The sequence below is a fragment of the Antedon mediterranea genome, chromosome 3, assembly GCF_964355755.1.
Source record: "Antedon mediterranea chromosome 3, ecAntMedi1.1, whole genome shotgun sequence".
NCBI lineage: Eukaryota > Metazoa > Echinodermata > Crinoidea > Comatulida > Antedonidae > Antedon > Antedon mediterranea.
The window spans coordinates 35,740,389-35,764,251 of NC_092672.1; the positions used below are offsets into that span (position 1 = coordinate 35,740,389).

At 32.8% G+C, this 23,863-nt stretch overlaps 1 protein-coding gene across 2 annotated transcripts; it reads right to left on the reverse strand.

The window, feature by feature from the left end:
- Positions 1 to 27: 27 nt before the first annotated feature.
- LOC140045402 (FACT complex subunit SSRP1-like) lies at positions 28 to 23,595 on the reverse strand. Of its 2 annotated transcripts, none has more exons than XM_072090269.1 (16): positions 23,426 to 23,595; positions 22,735 to 22,920; positions 22,417 to 22,522; positions 21,758 to 21,945; positions 21,158 to 21,252; positions 19,936 to 20,071; positions 18,950 to 19,053; positions 18,518 to 18,646; positions 17,837 to 18,058; positions 17,170 to 17,242; positions 16,368 to 16,509; positions 15,957 to 16,002; positions 15,256 to 15,442; positions 14,843 to 15,162; positions 14,237 to 14,375; positions 28 to 1,874 (listed from the first exon to the last, which is right to left on the reverse strand). In XM_072090269.1, the coding sequence occupies exons 1-16, from the start codon at positions 23,477 to 23,479 to the stop codon at positions 1,743 to 1,745; spliced, it is 2,259 nt and encodes a 752-aa protein (XP_071946370.1). In that variant the 5' UTR covers positions 23,480 to 23,595; the 3' UTR covers positions 28 to 1,742. The 2 variants fall into 2 exon arrangements, with proteins under 2 accessions (XP_071946370.1, XP_071946371.1); XM_072090270.1 differs by lacking the exon at positions 28 to 1,874 and adding an exon at positions 13,482 to 13,511.
- Positions 23,596 to 23,863: the final 268 nt, after the last annotated feature.

Sequence of the window (23,863 nt, forward strand, 5' to 3'; positions counted from 1 at the left end):
ATGGCAACTGTATGATAACCAGCAGTAAACAGGACAGGGTATGATTACAACATACGTGTTTATTGACACATAACACAAAGACTGTTGAACGGTACAAACCCCTCCTATTTTGGACAATCAACTTCTATTAGTATTAATGGGACATTTATTATGTTTTAAAACTACGCCCTATTAATTAAGGTCTGTCTACACTACCAAACAAGTTTGACAAAAATGTGCGATGTACCCAAATATGGTAGTGATGCCCAAATATGGTAGTGATATGACATCATCATGTCCATTATTATAGGCAAAAGTTTGATAGTGTAGACAGAGCTTTATGGGAACACTTTGTTGGGTCCTAAAACTGTCTCTTTAATATGCAAATAGAGGCGTTGACATATACCATTATTTTCTGTATTTTGTGTTCTCTCTGTAACCTATGCACTTCAGTTATATAAAATGTATTAAGTTACTTTTTACAATGTTCTTTTGTTTAACAAATTCTTTCTGGAGGATAGTGAAATTAAGTTAGAACTCCTTTAATGTGGTAAAAAAATATTTTCTATGTTTGTGAACAACCATTGTAAAATGTGGATCTGCTTATTATCTTTTAACCAGTCCATTTGAATGCAACTTCTTTACAACTACAGTTTTATACAAACGGCTGTTTTGAATTTAATTACTGTTAGCAAATTTTTATTTTCATAAAGACGCAAAGTGCACATTAAATTGCAATATGTGACTGATAATATTACTCACATGTTAATTATTAATGTATTTTATCAGTACATAAAAAAATGGGTCAAAATTTATCGAGTTTCGGTCAATGTTCCATTGGCGCTATCAGTATACGATAAGGTGAAAAAGGAACTGGGGACAATAATCAGCCTGAAACGTGAACATGTTGTACACATGGGCAGCAGGAGACATACAACATGTTTGCTACTTATCCTGTCTATAATTTATTTAACTCATGAATTAAATTCACGTAAATGTTCTTACTTACATTACATGATTTACATGAAAACATTATTGTGAAGCTTATAATGTTGTACCGTGCAGCCGATTCTCGGTACTGTATCTATTTCCATAGATATCATAGGAATATTTGGTAATACATCACGTTTCACATGTATCTCGTAGTAACCTACCCTTACATGATACAGGCAACACATGTGATATAAACGCGATGCTGTATTACCAAATATTCCTATGATACTTTGGAAATAGATAGTATGTGGAGATACAGCACTGGGAATTGGGTGTACCTTCTGTAAAAATTTTTTAGTTTGATCCCAAAATGAAAACTTTTACTGAAACTGTATTTCTATACTTTACATACAAAAGTTTTTTTTCATCAGTATAGATTACTGCAGTAATTGTATCAATATACTGCTGTAATCTGAGTTCCATTTTCCACATCATTTCCTTCCTTCTGTCCTTCCTTCCTTAGGGAATGATTACAAATGTTTTTTTTAAACTTGATTACCATACTTCACATAATAAAAGCATTTTTTAAACATCTGCATAGATTACTGCAGTAATTTTTCATAGTTTCATATTTGAAGTTAAAGAATGATTATGAAGTTTATGTAGCTAAGCTCAATTTGCAAAATATTTACATGTTATAAATTACTGCAGTAATCACTTAAGTTACTGCAGTAAACACTTAAGTTACTGTTACTGCTGTAGTTCCACCTGATAAATTAGTTGTATTTTTTCTGTAGAGAACTTCTTGTAAGTTCTTTTGGTTACCTTGCTTAATCATCATCCATGTCTTCCTCTTCCTCCTCCTCATCATTTTCTTCTCCCTTTTCTTCTTCTTCCTCTTCTTCTTTTTCCTCATTTTCAGACTCTGATTTTACACTTTCTTCATCCTCGGACTTCTTTGACTAAAAATAAAGAATTTAAAATTGCTTTATGTCACATCAGTCAATTCTACTGTTTTTTAATTTCTGTTTAAAATTATACTGTCAAAAACAAGTTATGCAAATGTTGGCATTGGCATTCTAAATGGATATTTAAAACAAGCATTTTAAGCACTGTCTAAACTATCATACTAGTTTGAAAAAAAAGTGTGATGTGCCCAAATATGGTAGTGATATGCCCAAATATGGTAGTGATATGCCCAAATATGGTAGTGATATACCCAAATATGGTAGTGATATGACATCATCATGTCCATATATGGGCACATCACATTTTGTTGTCACATTAAGTTTGATAGTGTAGACAGAGCTTTAGATAATATAAGTAAACAACAAGTGACTTGAATGTTATTGAGGTTGTAAAAGGGGTATTTTAAAGCATTTTAAACATAAACATACCCTTTGATCATTTTGTTATGGTCTCATTTATGTCATTGTCTACAGTCTTGTTTTGACAAAGGTATGAAGAGCTGATTGATTGATTTGATTTATGAAGCCGAGAGTGTCACCAATGTGTAATGACCACTTGTAGTATTCTCATAATTTTTAATCATCATATTTTAGCAGCTGTGCAGTATGGTGGTGCTATGTTATTGTTAATGTTAATGATTCATATTGAGTAGTATTTATATTTCAGTAATATGATATTGATAGCAACATATTTGTTGAGAAAAATCTATTTTAACAAAACTGATTTCACTACAGCCAATTCTTAGTACTACTGTATTTATGTGAAGGCGTGTGGCGCAGTGTGTTGGATGTTGGATTACTGATCGTGAGATCATAGTTTGAATCCAACTCTGGCCGCATTGCTTGTATCCTTAGGCAAGATACTTTACTTACATTTGCTTCTCTCCACCCAGGTGTATAAATGGGTACCCGGTTAGATCAAAGACACAACTTTGCGCCGATTACTAGCTGCATTATAGCAGTATGTTTCTATACGTGTTTGATCCAAAGAATGACTGGGGTAACTAATAATGCGCAGCGCATTGAGAGCTTGCTTAATTATGCGCTATATCAGAATGAACTATTATTATTATTATTTACAATTTGTCCAGTACAATCGACAAGTTCTGTATCATAATACAGCATCACATAATACATCATACCTTACCTAGCCTAAGTTTCACTTCTGTGACACATATATGATGCTGTATCATGACATTTACTATGATACTGGAAAAATTAATGTCATATTGTAGATAGTACCAAGGTGTGGTTGATGAAATGTTTATTGAGTCCTTTAAAAATATTAGTTATCCATACATTGTAAGAAAATATTGACAGCATTACAGAATTGAGTACCTAATGCTTTAAGTCAGCGCTTAACCTTATTATCAATAATACACTAGCTGGTGTATTTCAACTCAAGGTATTGTGTATAAAAAGTAATGATAAAATGACCATTCATTATATCATTGCAAAAAAATAAACCTCTAAAAAATGATTACCTATAGTGAAGTAATACTGTACTTAGGTCAAGGCCTGAGTGTGGCTATTTTTAGCTCTTATATATTTGTTTACAGTTTTATAAACATACATCTGATGATCATTCAATGCTGACATAACAACCCTACTCGCAATAGTGCAATATTTATATTTTAGGAATTTTGGAGATTTTCTTAGTTTTCTTGGTAATTAATAATAATAAAGATAATTTTATTGTCACTTTATAGGAAGTAAAATTGTTTTTTCCTGATGCTAAAACAAGTAATGCAAATCCAACTTATTATGTTACTATGATGAATTAGAATTATATAATGTAGAAATCATAAAGAATGAAACAAGGAAAATGATGATGAAATAAAAGTGGGAACCCACAAAAGACAAAAAAGGCAATACAAAATGTATTGTATACATACATGGGTTAAAACGAAAAATAGATCAAAATATTGTAAAATAAAGAGTTCAATCGTATTAGTGAATTTATTGATAAGTTAGCATAACATACACTGAGTGAATAAGTAGGATTTTTATGGGAGATGTCTCCTGAAAATGTGCAATAATAAAGATATAAATGTTAAATCTCTGTTTACACTATCAAACTATTTTGACAAAAAAGTGTCATGTGACTTGTCTAAATAGTTTGATAATGTAGAAGAGCTTTAGATAGAATTTATATATTTTTTACACATTTTCAGGAGACATCTCCTACTATTAAAATCCTACTTATTCACTCAGTGAAAAATCACATGTTTTGTCACATAATGTTGATAGTGTAGACAGAGCTTTACTAAGCCTGTCCTATCTAAAAACAGTGAAAACCTAACATGTATTTTGTTGAATGCATTTTTGTTTTTTTGTTATCTATCAGTGACTGATGGAAGAGGGTGATTTATATTCAATAAATTAAAATAAATGATAAGGATGACACAGTTTCTTCTTGGAAACCAATTTTACTGGTTCATTGACATCTTCGCTAAATAAGATAAATGTTTATGATGTCATATCATACAGTATTAATATATTGTTTGTTCTATAGTAGTTTTATTATTTTGCAACACACAATTTTAAAGTTCATCCGGTTTTATTAAGTGAGACTGCTATGAGTGTTTTCAACAACCAGCTTCATTCCAAAATAAAATAAAAAATAGAAACCAGAAACAAAATTATGAACAGATTCTGTGTGGTAGAAATTTCCTGTAAAAGAAGGGAGGGAGGCCTTTTGGCTCTGGAAATTCATTTGAACCCAATACAATTACAAGTTATAGCTTTATTCTGAACTGTAAAAGGACAAGTACCGCATCAAGTAGTATTTTGTTTCTGAAAAGGTAATTATGATCAGTTAATATTACCATAGAGATATTATAATATCTCTATGATATTACTCTGGACAAGAAATTGGGATATTGTTAAAATCCCCAACGAATCTACACCAGGGATAAAAGTATAAATCGTACGATGATTGATCCAGTAGTTGTAAGTTTAATGTAATATGACTTTAAATTTGGAAGTATCTAACTAACAACCTACTAACAACCATTGTATAATATTCGAGCATTATGATAACAAAAACAAATCAATCTATTGATAGGTTTATTCAAGTTCAAACGAGGCTACTGTGCTGGATCTATTACATCAACAGCGAGCCATGGGCGTTATTTTGCAAGGTATATGAGTGTACAGTATAAAGAACAACAATACAGCAAGCAGCACTTTGAAAAACACCACCAGCTAGCATTGTATTCAAATTACTAAAGGTCAAACCTATCTGAACAATGAATAGCTTTAAAGAATGCAAGAGAAGGAAAACACCAACATATAATCAAAACAGCTGATCAGTAAATCAATTAAACTGGAAAATTAACATTATAAGCAAAATACGGATCGGATCGTTGACCAATGAAAATTAACAATGTTGTCTCTGCATGCAACAAGGCTTTTATTTGCTTAAATGAATTTTATAATTGTTAATAATTGTTGAATATTAAATGAATAACTTTATTTATCTATTATACACTGAGGATACAGCACCAAGGGTTGATTTTTATACTACAGTGCAAGACTTTTGTAGAAATAGAATTGATGGTGGTGATAATGAGTATGACGACCTATTCTGTGTTAGATTTAAAACCCGAACTCACAAATTAATCTCATTTTTACAAATAACTTTGCAATTCTTTGCTAAATACACCTAATCAACTATAAAACTGTACAAAGGAATTAAGTCAAAACTATATTACTATTAATAGTGGTCATTCAAAAGATCATAAAATGCTTATCTGGGTCTAATGCAGATATTTAAAGGTAATTCTTTAACAAATCATGTGATAAAAAAAAAGAAGTTTAATGCCTACATTTTAATAGAAACCTTTGTTTAAAAAGTTGTTTAAAATTCGCAGATTATCTATAAAAAAAAATAAATCATAAGAAATCTATTCAACTTAGATTTTTGAATCAGCCAATTCTTTATATTATCTTTTTAATACCTGGTGTGTAATGGATCTTGTAACAATCATTTTGCAGTTACTGCAGTAACTAAACTTTTACCACAATATTGTTTGTATTGATTTTTTAGTATTTTTTCAAGCTTGTTAATGTTAAATACCTGCAACTGGAAAAAAATGTAGTTACTTTCAGTAACTGCAGTATGTATGTAAATGTTGATTATTTATTATTAAAATAAAAATGCAAGTATTTTGAAGCAAAGTAATAATCAAGCACCTCAGCTTTAAAACATTGATTAAGATTAATAAGATGATTGAAAATTATGACAAATGTACAGATATATTCATCAAAAGAAAAAACTACAGTAATTCTCACAATGGGTTTATCTCTTTGGCAAATTCTAGTCTATATTTGAACTCCCTGAACAAACAATCCCGCATCATGTCGCCCAAACTTGAAGCACCACATATCACAATAAATGACGTTAAATAGATAAGGGGGAGTCAATGGTGTCAACGGAAGTTCAACTTCAACCCCCCACCTGCTTACGGACCTCTATTACATAATAATTTATCTTTTTAATCTAAATCTTCTTTATAAATTTTTTAATATGGTAGAGCCTCTATTAATGGGACACCTTCAGGACCCAACAAAGTTCCCCCTAAATAGCGGTTGGCTTCATTCGTTTAACCGCAAAGTGTCCACTTACAGTAATAGGGGTGTTACTTAAAGTTAATGGAGTATTTCGAAAGTTAAGTTACATTCTCAATGAACAAGTTTGAATTAACATTTAGGCCTACAGTACCATTCAAATAGGAAAAAAAACATTTTTAACAGATTTTACAAAAGTTCCTAATCAAATACGCCAAAATGAGATATCAAAATAATGATTTGTACACAATTCATAGCAAGTACTATAAACTGGGTTAATAGCTATCAACCCAGTACTTAATTCTATTGGATAATGTTTTTGCCATGTGTGAGGAAAGTTAATGGCAAATCAACACAAAATATGAATACAAGTAAAACATGTGGACTGACATTAAAATCTCATTGTGTTATATAAAAGGCTAATGGAATAGGTCAAAGTTCAGTCTTCAATCCAAATGTCATGCTAGAGTTCAAGTAAAGACAAAAGTAAAAAAAAGGACGAAAAACTGTAAATCTACTAAACAAATTATTATTTCAAAAATTGATCTTTCTACTGCAGTTACTGCAGAAACTATTATACTTTTACTGCAATAGTATGATTTTAATTTGTTTATAAAGCAGTTTATAAAGGCAGTCAGTGCATTAAACACTGCATAGCTGAAAAGAAGATTGCTAATTTGCATAAACAGGTTTAGAGATTAACCAAATGTAGTTACTCTAGTAACTGCAGTACATGTACGTGCCACTGAGACAAGATACGTCCACTCAATCCATTAAAAAAAGCAAGACATTGTATTACTGAAAGTTGTTGTTAGTTAGTTATCTAACAACAAGCAATAACAGATATCACGCCACTGTCTTCCTAGTGTAATTGAATGTGTATTTAACACCGGTACAAGGTCTATTGAGGTTATACATATTGGATTGAAAGTCAACAATGATGTAGGTGAAAATCTGTTGTACATCATTAAAACTTCCTTGTTGCGGTTTTCATATTCTTTATTTCACAGCTGAGAATTGTTATTAAGTTTAGGAAAGTTTGTTTACTAAATGTCAGACAAATAATGCAACAAAACATAATGCAACTTCGTTTTGCTCTGTGTACACTATCAAATTTTGTGACAAAAAAATGTGATGTGCACATATGACATGATTGATGATGTAATATCACTACCATATTTGGGCAAATAACACTTTTCTTGTCAAACTAGTTTGATAGTGTAGACAGAGCTTTACTTACAGGTTTATTTAGTGTGTGGAAATATATTGTGAAATGTGAGTGATACAAAAACAACTAAATGAACTACTGTAAACTAATCTTTTTTTTCAATAGTTTGTAAAGCTTTGTCCTACACAGAAAAGTGTGATATGCTCAAATATGGTAGTGATATGGGCACATCACATTATTTTGGCACATGAAGTTTGATAGTGTAGAGAGAGCTTTAAACCAATTATTTATGAAATGATTTGAACTAGTAGTAGTACACTACGGCAGTTTAATAATTACTTGCATTTGTCGTATTCGATTGGGTGACCATTGTCCTCAACAGAAAGTACTTATTTTATTTTTAATGGTAAACATTTGAGAAAAGTATGTTTCTTGAGTACTTATTTAACATCCAAATACTTAAATATATACCCTACTCAGTAGAAAGTCAACGTTAAAGTCCCAAATCACAGTTTCCTTATTAAAACTGTATTATGTTGGAATGACAGCCTAGGGGGCAGCAGACTGATTCTATTGTTCACTTTTACACAATCCCACAGGCCTAGTAAAATCTAAACCTCAATAAAATGGTTTGTGCTGAAATTTCCTACACCAAGAGTACAAGATTGAACTCTATCTCTAATGCAATCAAATATACAGTATACTGAGATCTGAAGTCAATATTTTGATCAATGCCATGAGCCAGTTGGCCACACATCAAAATGTACTAAGTTGGCCTTAAAAAGTTTGTATTTTAATAGGACTTTCACCTAATGGAGTTTTTTTTTTGGTGGCAATGGACGACTTTACTAAATTACAAATTACTACTATCAATGCCATTTTGGTTGGAGAAACCTTTTCCTAGATAAAGGTTTGTTTCAAGATGAAGGATGGTACTGTCTACTTTTAGTAAGTGAGTGGCCAAGCAATTAAGACAGTGGAACCGTAATACCTTGCCATATTAACATCAGCAAGGGTTCGAGGCTCACCAGCTCCATAGTTCTTGTGGTAGAATGAGTCTTCTTGGATAAGGACTATAAACCGTAGGTCCAGTGTACACAACTGGCTCATGTGTACTTTATTTCAAGAATCTTTCGAGACAAGTGGGGGGTTACCCCGGTGTACTAGTAAACACACAGCCATTGTCACACACAGATACTTAACATAACTCATCAAGAGAGGCCCCTTAAATATGGTGAAATATGGTGAAATTTAAAAAATAAAAAAAAAAGTTAAACTGGCCAATAATGAACAGGATGGACGGTGCATAAATGAATATGCTGAATTCACAGCATGATTTGATTTGAATTTATTCGGAAGTACACAAATATACATTACAATTGGTAAACAAGAACAATTAAAACATACGGTTAGTCTTCCATGGATAACCCAAAAAGCCATATACTGTTTTTGTCCAATACACTTCAGCGCGAACAATAAAAAGATCTGCGAGATCTGAGCTTACTTCACGCAGATTAATATTTTGTATAAATTAACATCTCCTTTTGTCTGTTGGCCAGAAATGAAAGATCTTTAACAAAGTACAGTATTTACCATATATTTCGGTGTACAAGTCGCACCTGTGTATAAGACCCATAACGGAGACTGAAATATTAGTATTTTTTATAATAGTTTATAATAATGATTTATTAAGTTGCATAATTTTGAACATTCCAACACTGTACACTACAAACTGTATACACACCTACTCTAATGTAATTAATGTTCACTACACATTGTTAATGTTATGCTTTTGATACATTAAGAATGAGACAAATTATAATTGCTTTGTCTGGAAAATATGTCGGCTATGTACTGAATTTTGATCTTTTGGGAACTGATAATATAACATATTAATTATGTTTCATTTTTTCAATTATTTCAATATAATATTTGAATTACTGTTTTATCACTGTGTTACTCACAGAAACCACAATGTCCTATATCCCATGGGATGCAAAGGATTAAAGTATTTATTAGACCAAATGGTCCTATTGTAGATATCAAATCTAAAGCTCTGTCTACACTATCAAACTTTATGTGACAAAAAAAAGAAGTGATGTGCCCATATATGGACACGATGATGTCATCACTACCATATTTGGGCAAATAACTATCATATTTAGTTAGGAAAATCACTACAATATTTTTTGTCAAACTAGTTTGATAGTGTAGACAGAGCTTATTGCAATGGACGACGAAATATATAATTATGCCGTACATCTGTAATATACTGTACAACACAGAATTACCCAGTGGAATCTTCATAAGTACAGATTATTAGGGTCCACAGATTTTTAAATAAAAGTAAAGTGTTGGCATAACATTAACATCTGGGAAAGCTTTATCGACAGGGTTTATGATTTAATTGACCCCAGGTCAAAAAGGAATAATATAAAAAGCATAAGTGTATGAATACCAAATACTGTAAATGTAAATTTCTTATGAAAATCTGACATAGGATTTCTTTATCTAACGAGTATGACTCACAGTTCTATATCATTTTTATTTATATACCACCTTTTACAATGATCAAAGCGTTTAAATACAGTATGTATTTTAACATAGAGGATAAGATGGATGCCTACAGTATACCACAGCATTGCCAGTGTAGTATAGCTAAATGTTACTCAGGTTCCTTGTACAGTATAACAATTTTTTTCAGTTCTTTTTTTCTTGATCTAAGCTAATAATTTTATTAGTTCAGTTCAAATTCTGAGAAAAGCATAGTACGACAATGACGTTCAAGGCTTTGTCCCCAATGAAATTATCCGCATTATTAAAGAAAGATGGTGTGATTTGTGATGCAAATAAACATGTGTTCTTTTTGGAAGTTTTCACTATGTGAACATGATTTAAAGGTTATTAAACGAATGAATATAAGTGTGTACTTTTAGGGTATGTCCAGACATACAGAGCTATGGTTTTGTATCGTACATCGAGGTCACATTGTAATTAGTGTTGTATAGTGATGTATAGCCTAGGTGGGTGCAAAGCTGTTCAGACTCGATGAAATAATTTTTTGTTACAATAAAGCTCTGTCTACACTATCAAACTTTATGTGACAAAAAATGTGATGATGTCATATCACTACCATATTTAAGCATATCACTACCATATTTGGGCACATCACATTTTTTTTGTCAAAATAGTTTGATAGTGTAGACAGAGCTTGAGAGTCACAAGAGCTGAATCTTTGTCAACAATGTTTGTTTTTTGATAAATCTACTGTGGAATGTAAATTAAGTATACAAGATATAAACGGACATCAGATAATAGAATCTTGACATAATTAATTAAATGCAAATTAGAGCAATGCATTTAAGTATAAGATAAGGTCATCAACCTCTTTTAGATAGTTATGCTGCATAACATTAAAAAAATGTGTAATATTATATAAAATGTATATTGTATACATTTGTGCTACTCCAATAATAAAACTAAAACACCCAAAATGGAAGCAGACTGAAGGTCACCAGTGGTCATTCAAATAACAATTGTTTTGCATTTTAGTTTAAAAGTGATGTACTTTGGTTAAAATGGTGTTTTTTTAACCATTATTTTGGCAGTAAATCGTGGGATAAATTACAACGGGATAAATTAAAATTATTAAATTTGCTCGCAGCAACAGAAGCCAGCGTCGTGTTAAAAAAATGCTGAAAATATCAAGGACAACATATTGTTCAAAACAACATTTCTTGATAACATGAATGCCAGAATACATTAATTATTTTGAAATGAGTTTAGTTCTGCCACTTGATGTGTCATGAACAAAATACATTTTAGAGGCCTCTGTCTGCTGAATCATTATAAAAAAACAGTTTTATTTAGAAGAAAAGACAAAATGTGATGTATTAGCAACATTAATAATGGCATGGTAGCAAGCCATCATTCTAAATTAGGCTTCTCTTTTTTTTTAACTGAAGAAAGGTCTATGAAATGGACAGCTCAACTATCTGAAGTTCTTTTTTTTTGCCACAATATAAAGCTCTGTCCACACTATCAAACTAGTTTGACTAAAAAAGTGTGATGTGTCCATGGTGGTGATATGCTTAAATATGGTAGTGATATGACATCATGATGTCCATATATGGGCACATCACATTTTTATACATAAATTTTGATAGGATTAACAACAATTACAGTCTTTAAGCACTTTCTCGACGCCGATAAATCCCCAGCACTTTTTTAAGAAGCCTACATATTAATAATACGTATAGATATCATAAATATCACACGAGTACAGGCAGACAACCACCTGACATATCAGGAGGCAGACATGTGATCACCACACATCGAAAATAATCGCATGTTCTCTACGACTATTGATTTTCATCATCTACCTATGATTACGAAACATTTCCTACTGACACTTTCACTGCTGGCTTTATTAAGATATCTCTGCTATAATTATAAAACACAACCCACTCGATTATATATATTCGGTTGGATGCATAATTAGTGGACTGAATGATTACTGTTGACTTATGCTACCAGAATTTAATGAATTTAATTTTATTTTGCAATGCTGTGAAATATTTGCCTTAGTTAATACATTGCATTATAAATCAGAACGTGTACTGTAGTAGCATTTAAAATAGTTTTGACGTTTATCTAAAATTAAATATATATTGGGGTTTAAATTTAGATTCTTCTGGCAAGGTACGGTGGCCAACATCAAATATTCATTCCCGATCCCTTTTTATCCACACAGCCTAAAATTTATTTTAACTAAGTTAACCCACATCTAGCTTAATTTCCACATAAAAAATACAACCCACTGACTCTGTTAGTGTTAAAGGCCAGGTGCGGGCAAAAAATTTCTATTGATCATACATTCCAATAATTATCGATCTATAGTTTCCCCCATGTTTCATAATTTTTGGGATTTTATTTGTGTTACACGAGCTTGTTGAAAATTAGCACTTTCATATCACAAATTTTGAAAGTAGAGAGGCATTTTAAAAAGCTATGAAAAATAAACGGTGTGGTAAAAAATGTTATCAGATGACTAAATATAGGTAATATAACTTGAATTTTACATTTCTTGTATTTTTATTCAACTTCAGGGTTTTATTTTCATGCTATAGCAAAAATTATCCACCGTATATCCACCATCTCTTTTCACCTTCTAGGGAGTCACCAGACATGTTATTACATTATGTTAACTACCTAACTACTGAAAAAAAGTCTTCGTTGTTTTTTTGGCAGAATTTTGCCAAATTTTGTATTTGACCATATTAGGGGAAATTCATGGTTTTTCGTCTTGATTTCTGTTACAAATATTTGATTTATGTACAATTAACCAGATGTTATATTTAAAATTCATGCCTGTATCTGAGCTTTAAAGCCTTAAAATCTTGACACCTTTGATTTTTTTCATTTTTCCCCTTTCAAATATGTTATAATAACAGTTCATTCTTATATAGTGCATATAAGCAAGCTCACAATGCACACTGCACATTATTACCCCAGTCATTTTTTGGATCATACATGTATGGAAATATCCTCCCTTAATAAAGGCAGCTAGTAATCAAGATCATGCAACATTTGTTTAATCTTTGGAATTACAAGATTCTAGTATTCAACAATTTATGTACATTCAAGGTCTATCTATTATAGATCGGAACGAGTCTACACGTATCAACTCTAAACCTTGGAAAAATAAAATGTTAAAAAAACTAATAGTAATACTAGTCATTTAAAAACGCAAATTAAATTAACAATTCTGATAACACTACCCGCAAATGGGTTGTGTTCATGAAAAATAAAATCATACGATATTATACAAGGTATAAATCATACGATGTAACAAAGTTTACCCAAGCATGTCATGATGATCTTGAAGGAGGCTGCAATGATAGGGTTAAAGGTAATTTCTTGTCTCCTATTTTATTGATGCATATTGAAACACCTGTTTTAACTCATTATACTACATTTAATGTTTCTTTGTTTCCATAGCAACACATGTAAATTATAACATTACTGTATTAACAATAGGAAGCGATGATGAATGTGAGGATATCAAACATTTTTTTTTATTGGCTATGGTAACTGTTTCTCTTTGATGGAAAATTTGTTGTGAACTTGTAAAAGGTTAAAAACTATTATAGAGGGCACTGCAACATATTTTTATAACATTTGCGTCATTCACATTCATATTTTTTTTTCAATAAAGGACCCAAACAAATATTTTCTGAATAGTTAATAATGAAATGTTAGCTTCTATATAATATAGCTGAGTTAAAACATACGGAAAGCCAAATGCGCCAAAAGTATGTGTTTGTTAGCCTTTCATAAAACATATTTAATAGGGTTCACCACTGGCTTACAGGGCAAGTACTATAACAATGAAAACTCCCATAACAGTCACTGTCGGTGTGTCTACACTATCAAAAAAAAATGTATGATGTGCCTATATATGGTAGTGATATGACATCATTGTGTCCATATATGGGCACATCACATTTTTTTTCACATAAAGTTTGATAGTGTAGACAGAGCAGTTTAAAACAACACCAGATGAATTTGAACAAAAACAATGAACAATTTACAGATGAATAAAAAAAAATCTTACCTCTTTTTCATCATCATCTTCATCATTTTCTTCATCATCAGTAGATGATTCAACAAACTCAGCACTTTTGTAGTTGCTACCTGACCCTGCCATAGATGTTGAGGTATTGGCTTTACTTTCTTTTGGTTTACTTTTTGTCCTTAGTAAAATACAAAGTATCATTAAAGCGTGGTTCCACTAGCGACGCAAAATTGTATCAATGAAAAGTACTGTATTGCGTAAAAAAACTGACGCAACAGCGTCTAAAATGTTACAGTTATTATTTAATTTATACGCATCCAACAGCGAGTAACTCACCAATTATAGGATGGATAAACTATTTTATAATTTATCAAGCTTATAAACTAAATCTCATTTGAGGCGTAGGGAGTGGAGTTGAAAGAGCTGTGAGTTACAACCCTGGCATTAGGTCAGGATTGAACCCTAGACCTTGGGATTGGGTGGCAAGCACGTTAACCACCAAACTACAGCTCCACTAAAAATTTCACATTCACTACACCAAGATCAAATAGTGTCACATTGCAACACACAATGAAAGCAGTGGAGAGAAGACTTTATTCACTCTCCAATTTTTATTTTAAATAAAAAGAAATTATTTAAACTTACTTTTTCTTTAATGGTTTATTATCCTCTTCATCATCACTACTAGCAGATCCTTTCTCTGCTAACTCCTTCTTGTAAATTTCCATCGCCTCTTCATATTTCTCTTTTTCACCCAAATACATTTTGTTCCATTTTGATTTATCATCTAGCTTACCCCACATCACCCCAGCCTTTTTCGATACATCCGTTATAGATATGCCTGGATATTCAGATTTTATTTGTTCACGATGTTCACCCAACCATAACATGTACGCAGATTGCGGCCTTTTCGGTTTGTTTTTGTCTTTTACTTTCTTTGTTCTGGGTTTTCTTGGTTTTGAAGACTGTAAAATGAAACATCAACGTTATTTCTGAATATTATGTCTGGGAATTTCGACTAATTGTGAATAAAACAATAATATAAACATCAAACTTACAACTTTTCTGACTTTTTTTGGTTTTGATTCCTTCTTCTCCTTCTTTCGTTTTTTTGCTCTCCTTTCCGTTTTTATTTCACCTTCCTCAACTTCTTCATCCTCTTCTTTAACTTCTGGGTCGTTTTGACTGTCGCCCCCTTCATCTTCAGAGTCACTTGAATTTGACGTGCTTACATTACTGTCATATCTGCGGATAATATAACAACCCTTATAAGGAAATTTTATTTAAATATTGACTGAGCTAAGCTCCCCAGTACGCTTAGCTATTTATTGCATATCTGGAAGCGACAAACTATCAAATAAGGTCTCTAGGCCTACTCCAAACAAGGCCTCTAGGCCTATTTCAACCAAGGCTTCTAGGTTTACCCCAACCAAGGCCTCTAGGCCTACTCCAAACAAGGCCTCTAGGCCTACTCCAACCTAGGCAGCTAGGCCTACTTCAACCTAGGCATCTAGGCCTACTTCAATCAAGGCCTCTAGGCCTACTCCAAACAAGGCTTCTAGGCCTACCCCAACCAAGCCTTCTAGGCCTACTCCAACCTAGGCATCTAGGCCTACTCCAAATCAGGCATCTAGGCCTGCTCCAACCTAGGCATCTAGGCCTGCTCCAACCTAGGCATCTAGGCCTGCTCCAACCTAGGCATCTAGGCTTACTCCAAACGAGGCCTCTAGGCCTACTGCAACCAACCGTTTGTACTTACTCTTCAGCACATGAACTGGCACTCTCCAATGGATTAAAGTCATCATCTACAAACAAAATATTAAATGTATTAAAATTATATTCATTTTACATCACAGCTACTATAGTCAACTCTCCTAAAAACCTTGCAATCAAACTATTAATAGATAGTGGAGTTGTGGCACGGTGATTATGATGGGTCCTGGTTTAAGTCCTGTCATATGTCAGGATTTTTTCTAATGATAAATTACAACTCCACTACCAAAGACTTGTAATAAGACTTTGTTTATGTAGAGCATCTTGTGTATTTGTTTGTCTTGTGAACAGGATTGCTACCTTTAAGAAGGATAGTAAATGAATTCGCTTATGGTTATTCTTGGCAATTTGCTAAAAAAAATTCTTTAAATTGGAATAATTCAAAGTAAAAACATACCGTCTTCATCGTCATCATCATCTTCTACACCCATCACGTAATCTTCATCTTTTTCTCTTCCTTCTGCTTTCACTTGCACCAGGTAAGCATCATGTTCATCCTCATCTTCACTTCCGAATATTTCATCATAGTTGACAGTGTCCTAAAAAGATTCACGGTGTATTAAATGGTTCAACATCAAAAATAAATATTTTTTTTAATATACATATGATAATATACAGTGAGAGATAAAAGAGTTGCATTAAATGATTCTTGGTGTATTCAATATTTCATTACCATTACAACTAAATACTTATTTTAAATATGACAGAGATAAAATAGTTCAATCGGTCCAATTTGTTGAAGTGCTTTTTAAACAAAATATTACTTGTTAAGCTCTGTCTACACTATCAAACTTTGTGATGTGCTCATATATGGACATGACGTCATATCACTACCATATTTGGGCACTTTTTTTTAGTCAAACTACAGGTAGTTTGATAGTGTGGACAGAGCCTTAGATATAAGCTGAATAATAAACAAATACTTTTCTTTGAGTTGGGTTGTTTACACTTGATAAACCTGAAGATTATTTCTTGTATATAAAACATTCTAAAAAAAATCCTAAATGTGCCTAAATGTGTAACAATAGCTAATTGTAATAGGCAACTAGTTCAACAAAAAAAGTGTGATGTGCCCAAATATGGTAGTGATATGCTTAAATATGGTAGTGATATGCCCAAATATGGTAGTGATATGACATCATCATGTCCATATATGGTCACATACAGTTTGATAGTGTAGACAGAGCTTTACTACTTACTTCTTTCATATTTCTATTCTTCATTCTTAATTTCTTGTTCTTCACAAAATCAAAAAGTGGTCCATACTCATCCCTTAAAAAATAAATAACAATTTTCTTTCTAAAGGAATAATTAACATGATTGCAATAACAAATATTGCTAATCAATTCATATCAGCGAGTCAATCTTATTTGTGGAGAAGACTATTTTGCTATACGGCATACACCACTGGTCAATCAAAAGCTGCTCAAACCATGGAGGTATAAATCTTTTTTATACCTCCATGCTCAAACCAAGGCAATCTAACAGCAGGAGCTTCCCTTGCTAAAATAGAAACTCGTAACAGTCCTTTGATCTTATGTCTGGCTGCGACAAATACTAACAGTACTGTAACTATGAACATACACTCTCTGGCACGCAGTGTCTGTTAAGGCGGCGTGGAACTGATCGTGTTGCAGCCACAGGTAAACCCTTTGATCTCCGTAGCTGAGCATTCTGTTGCCTTGCTCAAAATGGTTCCATTGCTTGGATACAAACAGATGGAGTTGGAGGATATCCAGACAAATAAGCTTAATAGGCCTATCCAAAAAATAATGTAATATTGCTTAAACTATTAATTAACTATTGTATTTTTTACACTACCAATGAAATACAGCTATAAAACTAAAAATAAAATAAAGTACTCACTTATCTATGTTGCTAAATACATATATGTTCCCATTCCGTGTTTCAATTTCAAAATCAAAGTAACGAGAGCTACCAGTTCCACGGGCAAAGTTCACACACGTGACCTCGTCAAAGCGAACGTGGATGGGAGGCTTGTGGACGTAAATAAAGCCGCGTTCCAGAGGATATAGGTAGCCGCTGTTGGACTTGTAAGCACAGGGGATGACCTGGGAACCAGAAGGTCTGTGGAAAAAGAATTAGTTTGAAATAAATCAAAGACACACATATATTTATAATTTTTATTTATCTGGACAGAATAGGCGCTTTCGTTATTTAAAAAAAAAAATAATAAAAACAAAAACTGCCGCCCTCCTGACTGGAACTTTTTTGGGCCTAAAATCCACTGGAAACAACATTTTTTTTAGGTTAAAAGACCAACAAGAATTAGTGAAAATGTTTACAAGTGACTTGACTTGCTTAAGAGATTTACATTTACAGATATGGAGTGGAAGCTGGTTCCAAACTAGTGGCATTAGTCTTGATGTTTACTCTAAAACTTGGTAACCATGGACACGGAATGCAATTTGACCAATAACAAATGACAGTTCAGACAACCTTTCATTTATTACTGATTAAATTACACCAAAGTTAAACTTTTTTCAGCATTGTGTCCTAGTGAGAACTAAGCTGACACTACCTTACCCTTTAAATGATCCAGGTACTGTGATTTTGGTGCCTACAAGAGCCTTCATTAACCTAGACACAATCTCATGATATGGTCCTGTCATCTCTTGTTGCAGCCTGCCATCATACTTCTCTTGGATTTCCTCTCTAAAAAATGCAAACTCAATTAATCAAACAATCTAACGCTCAAACTTTATGTGACAAAAAAAATGTCAGGTACCCATGTATGGACAAGATGATTTCATTATAACTACCATATTAGGGCATATCACACTTTTTTTGTCAAACTAGTTTGTGTAGACAAAAACTTAAGGTCCTTCATACAAAATACGTTGGAAAATGTGTAAGTTTTACATTAATGTTTCTCTCAATATAACTTCAGTGACGGGTTCCAGGATTTTGAAATTAGGGGATTCAAGGCCTAAAAAAAATGAAACACAAATCACTTACTCTGTCATATTGAGGTTGAGTGTTAAGTCTTCTTCTTTGTTGAGTGAGAGTATTAAGAAATGGTAACGAGTTTGGCCTTGTACAATAGGTGGATCAACACTTATCTAAAAGTAGATAATGTAGTTGATATCATAACAATAATACATAAATAATTAGTTATCTATAGCACTCAATCATGCAATAGTATACAAATAATTAATTTTTTATATTCGAGTTGAAATATAACTTTTCATCATTCACCAAATGCCATTATTTCTACCATTACACTCATAAACATTCATTATATACTATACTATAGCATGCCATGTGACCCAGAATTTTCCAATCAAATGACAGGAATTCATTTAGGTGTTATATAATAGTGCACTAGTATCGATTGTATTAAAATTAAAGAACAGAATGGAAAATCAAAGAAATGAATTGAAATTTATATTTATACTGGGTAACCTCTTCAGTCAAAGACTGGTCTCCCAGAGGGCCCAGTTGGTGATCAGTGGCTGTGATGTACTAATACACCGGAGTAACCCCCTACTCGTCTCGAAAGATGTACTAGGTTCTTTAAAGTGCACACGAGCTATATGTGTACACTGGACCTACGGTTTATAAATTACAGTCCTTATCCGAGAAGACTCGTTCTACCACCAGAACCATGGAGTGAGTGAGCCTCGAACCCCTGCCGATGTTATGGCTACGTAATTACGGTTCCACTGTCTTAACCGCTCGTCCACTCACTCACCCCGCTCGTCCACTCACTCACCCCGCTCGTCCACTCACTCATGGCTTACATGATTCTCATCACGTGTGTGCAATATTTGGCATAAAAAAATCATCTTGAATTTTCTTTTTCTCTTCTCATTTTCATCAACAGAGTCTAGGTCTATCTTGGTTAGCACATACTTACAACCTATTTTGTCTTCAATTTGTTACCACACGCTGAGTGTAAATATCATTACAATAATAATGGAGACATATATTTTTTCACTTACAACAAAAAACACTTGGCGTTGATCTTTATGAGGTAAAAGAAAGAGACGAAGAACAGTTGTGTATGGGATCTTGTAATCAAAGGTCTTTCCATGAAACTGCATGAAAGTTGGGTACAATTTAATGTCGTATCGACCCCTGAAAAAATAAACAAACAGCATTGTCATACAGTGTTTTCTGAAACTGATTTTATCAGCAAGATTTACCGATATAAAACTAAATATATAAATCAGCCTCTCTGTGATAACTGTTGTGATTATTAATTCAGGCAAAAAATACATTTTACAAAATATAATACAAATCAACAAATTAAACAAGCATGACGCAAGAGGAAATATAAAATCATAGTCACTAGCTGCCAGGACAGCACAAAGGCAGCCTAAGCCTCTATCACCAATTAGGTGTGTACCTCACCAGGACAGCACAAAGGCAGCCTAAGCCTCTATCACCAATTAGGTGTGTACCTCACCAGGACAGCACAAAGGCAGCCTAAGCCTCTATCACCAATTAGGTGTGTACCTCACCAGGACAGCACAAAGGCAGCCTAAGCCTCTATCACCAATTAGGTGTGTACCTCACCAGGACAGCACAAATGCAGCCTAAGCCTCTATCACCAATTCGGTGTGTACCTCACCAGGACAGCACAAATGCAGCCTAAGCCTCTATCACCAATTAGGTGTGTACCTCACCAGGACAGCACAAAGGCAGCCTAAGCCTCTATCACCAATTAGGTGTGTACCTCACCAGGACAGCACAAAAGCAGCCTAAGCCTCTATCACCAATTAGGTGTGTACCTCACCAGGACAGCACAAAGGCAGCCTAAGCCTCTATCACCAATTAGGTGTGTACCTCACCAGGACAGCACAAAGGCAGCCTAAGCCTCTATCACCAATTAGGTGTGTACCTCACCAGGACAGCACAAAGGCAGCCTAAGCCTCTATCACCAATTAAGTGTGTACCTCACCAGGACAGCACAAAGGCAGCCTAAGCCTCTATCACCAATTAGGTGTGTACCTCACCAGGACAGCACAAAGGCAGCCTAAGCCTCTATCACCAATTAAGTGTGTACCTCACCAGGACAGCACAAAGGCAGCCTAAGCCTCTATCACCAATTAGGTGTGTACCTCAAACCAATGATTACTAAATAAGTAATACCAATGATATAAATAAAAGTGGATACCTAACTTGACAAGACAAGATAAATGGAAATAGTACATGACTCACCTTGGTGTAAGACAGGCAATTTGTTCAAGTTTAACAATAGCATCCCCTGTAGCTTGTATAACATCAGCCTTGGCAATAACATTGTCATGAAATTGCTGAAAGAAAGTTGTAAAATAAGTTGAGAGAAATCACAGAGATTAAAAACAAACTCTTTAAAAGCAGCAAAAACATCTTCTAAAAACCTTTTAGAAAACATGTTGTAGGACTTCACAACCTTAGTCAATGATTAGTGGGAAAAGCTTCCTCATTTCCAGATAAACTCTTTCTCAAGAAAAAGTTTTTTTAAATAATTTAATATGAAAATTCAATATAGGCCTATATTTAAGGAATAATTTAATTCATTTTTTAGAATAAAATGAAATGACATTAAATAACCCTATGACTGATTTTAGAATTCTCAATCTTTTAAATGTGTATTATGTGGTTAAAATGCCTTTAAAAAAAACTGTTTTTGCAATTTGATCAGTTAATTATTGTTGTGATGAAGGTCTGTTCTCTTGCACAAATGTTTCTCTATTTAGGTTTTATTTTGATATTCAGTATTTTAATTGACCTTGACTTCTTAGAAACTCACACTCAATTACACTGGTGCTTACTTACCTGAACTCTGTCCTGTTCAGTGTCTGTAGGCGGAATGAAGAACCTCATCTCCATCAAAGAGACTTCTGAATCGTCGTTCTGATGGAACTCTAACACAACTTCGTTCTTGCTTTTGGTTGCATGGGCAACATTACCAAGTGGGATTGAAAAGCATGACTTGTTGTTCACTTCAAATGACATTTCTGAGCCTGAAAATAAGTTAAATTAATGTTGATAAAATAAATAAAATATTAAAGATGTATTTTCTCCAAAAACATAAAAAATGAAGTCAAGATTAATAAAATCAGACTGTAAATGTGTAGGCCATTCAGTTTTGAACTTATTCACTTCTGTAGAAAATTTTTTTACATAATGATTTACTTATAAAAAGACAAAATAAACAAAGTCTGACAGACAATTTGACTATTTTTTTGCTTTATATTATTTTTTTAGGTTTTTGGTCAAAGTGACCTCTCCCAAGAGATTCTTCGACCAAACTGTTTGCCTTTTCTAAAAAAATGGTCATAAATTTAAAATTGGTGCTTTTTTTTTGCCAAGGACAGTTTTAACTCTCCCAATAAAACTATATTCCAGAAAGATGTTCGTCAAATTTAAACTTTTGACATTTATTTTGGCTATGATTGTTAAAATGATTATTGTATACTCTATGTGTTTCTTACCATTGAAATTTGGTTCTCCCCAATTCCAACCTTTAACAGACAGTTCTTTCTCCTCTAACGAGATTTCATAATTTCTTTTGATAAATGCCGATAGATTTTCAAAATCCTAACAAAAGACAGATTGCACAAAATATTACCCTCAATACCTTGATACATAATTATATAATGTATTATATTATTATTATATAATAATCAATATAAACAAATGTTTCAACCACTTTATTACAATTATGCTTAAATTAAATAACTTTTTTATCACTTCTACTGTATTTGTTTAAAAATATAAAACGAAGACAAATATTGAAATGAAAATCCTACTGTGTCTTTGAATCCATCAAATTTGAACACTGTTCCATTCTTTTGGAACAACTTGAGTTCATGACCTCTAGCGACCTGGATCCAAGAAGCAACCTCTAAGTCCGTGGCTTGAACCTGTTCTATTTTTCCAGTCTTGTTATTCTTGAAAACCACTCCTTGCCGACTTAATTTTAGCCTGCCATCATTCTGGAATAACAAAGCATATATATTCAATTTTTTTCCATTTTTCGTAACTTAAAAATATCATGACAATGATTGAGTCCATTTTATTTTTATCTGCTGTTTAAAAAATATATTATATATAATAATTAATAATAGGCCTAGTTTGTGCAGGAAGGGAGTACAAACAATAACATAACATTATAATTTAATTACTCAAGACAAATTAGGCTTAAAAATAACAATATTCAATAAATAACACAACATTTCGTTTCGCCTAAAACTAATAAGTCTATATTATGATTTTTCATTTTAAAATTAAAATTCTTTTTCATTTTTGGACAAATGTTTTCCCCCTTGGTAGCGCGCCCCTCTAGGTAGTAAGACAGAGGGCGACATTCTAGAAACGATGTAGAGAGAGCTAAAGCAGCTAGCGCGGCGCTAATGCAGTTAGAAACAAAACTTAAAATCTAGGCCTAGGCCTAGCTAGAGGAGGCCTAGCTAGCAATTTTGCATTTTTTCTCTAACCTACCATTGCCCCCTTCACTTCTTGTGCAACATCTTTAAATTCAAGCACTTCGGTCATTTTCTCAATATTTATAAATTCATTAAATTTTCAAAATTCAAGTTCTCTCTGAAATTATACACTTTTTGTTTCAGCAATTATTGTTTTTTTGTTGTCAGTCTAGGCCTACACTTTTTCTTTTTTCTCGATCGACTCGATCGTCAAAAATCTAAAAATCAGCATGTTTTGCGCGCGAGATACAGCGCCCTCAATACTAGCTGTAAGCAAAGATAGTATCTTTGCTGTTAAGTGTGGAAGAAAGATCAATTTCCCCCACAAAAAAATAAAATATTTGAATATATTTTCCTGATAAATAAAAGCTCATATTATTATAATTATCTTTTTATTCATTTTAATATTTCTATCACACTTAAATATTATACAGTTCAGTTTGAAATATTGGGC

Bases quoted from the DNA above. Each gene is read 5' to 3' on its own strand.
- LOC140045402 (XM_072090269.1), bottom strand. From the start codon at position 23,479: ATGACCGAAGTGCTTGAATTTAAAGATGTTGCACAAGAAGTGAAGGGG. The intron at 22,921-23,425 runs GTAGGTTAGAGA...TTGTTATTCCAG, and splicing joins AAGAAGTGAAGGGGGCAATG to AATGATGGCAGGCTAAAATT. The intron at 1,875-14,236 runs GTAAGATTTTTT...CTTTATTTTTAG, and splicing joins AAGATGATGATGAAAAAGAG to TCAAAGAAGTCCGAGGATGA.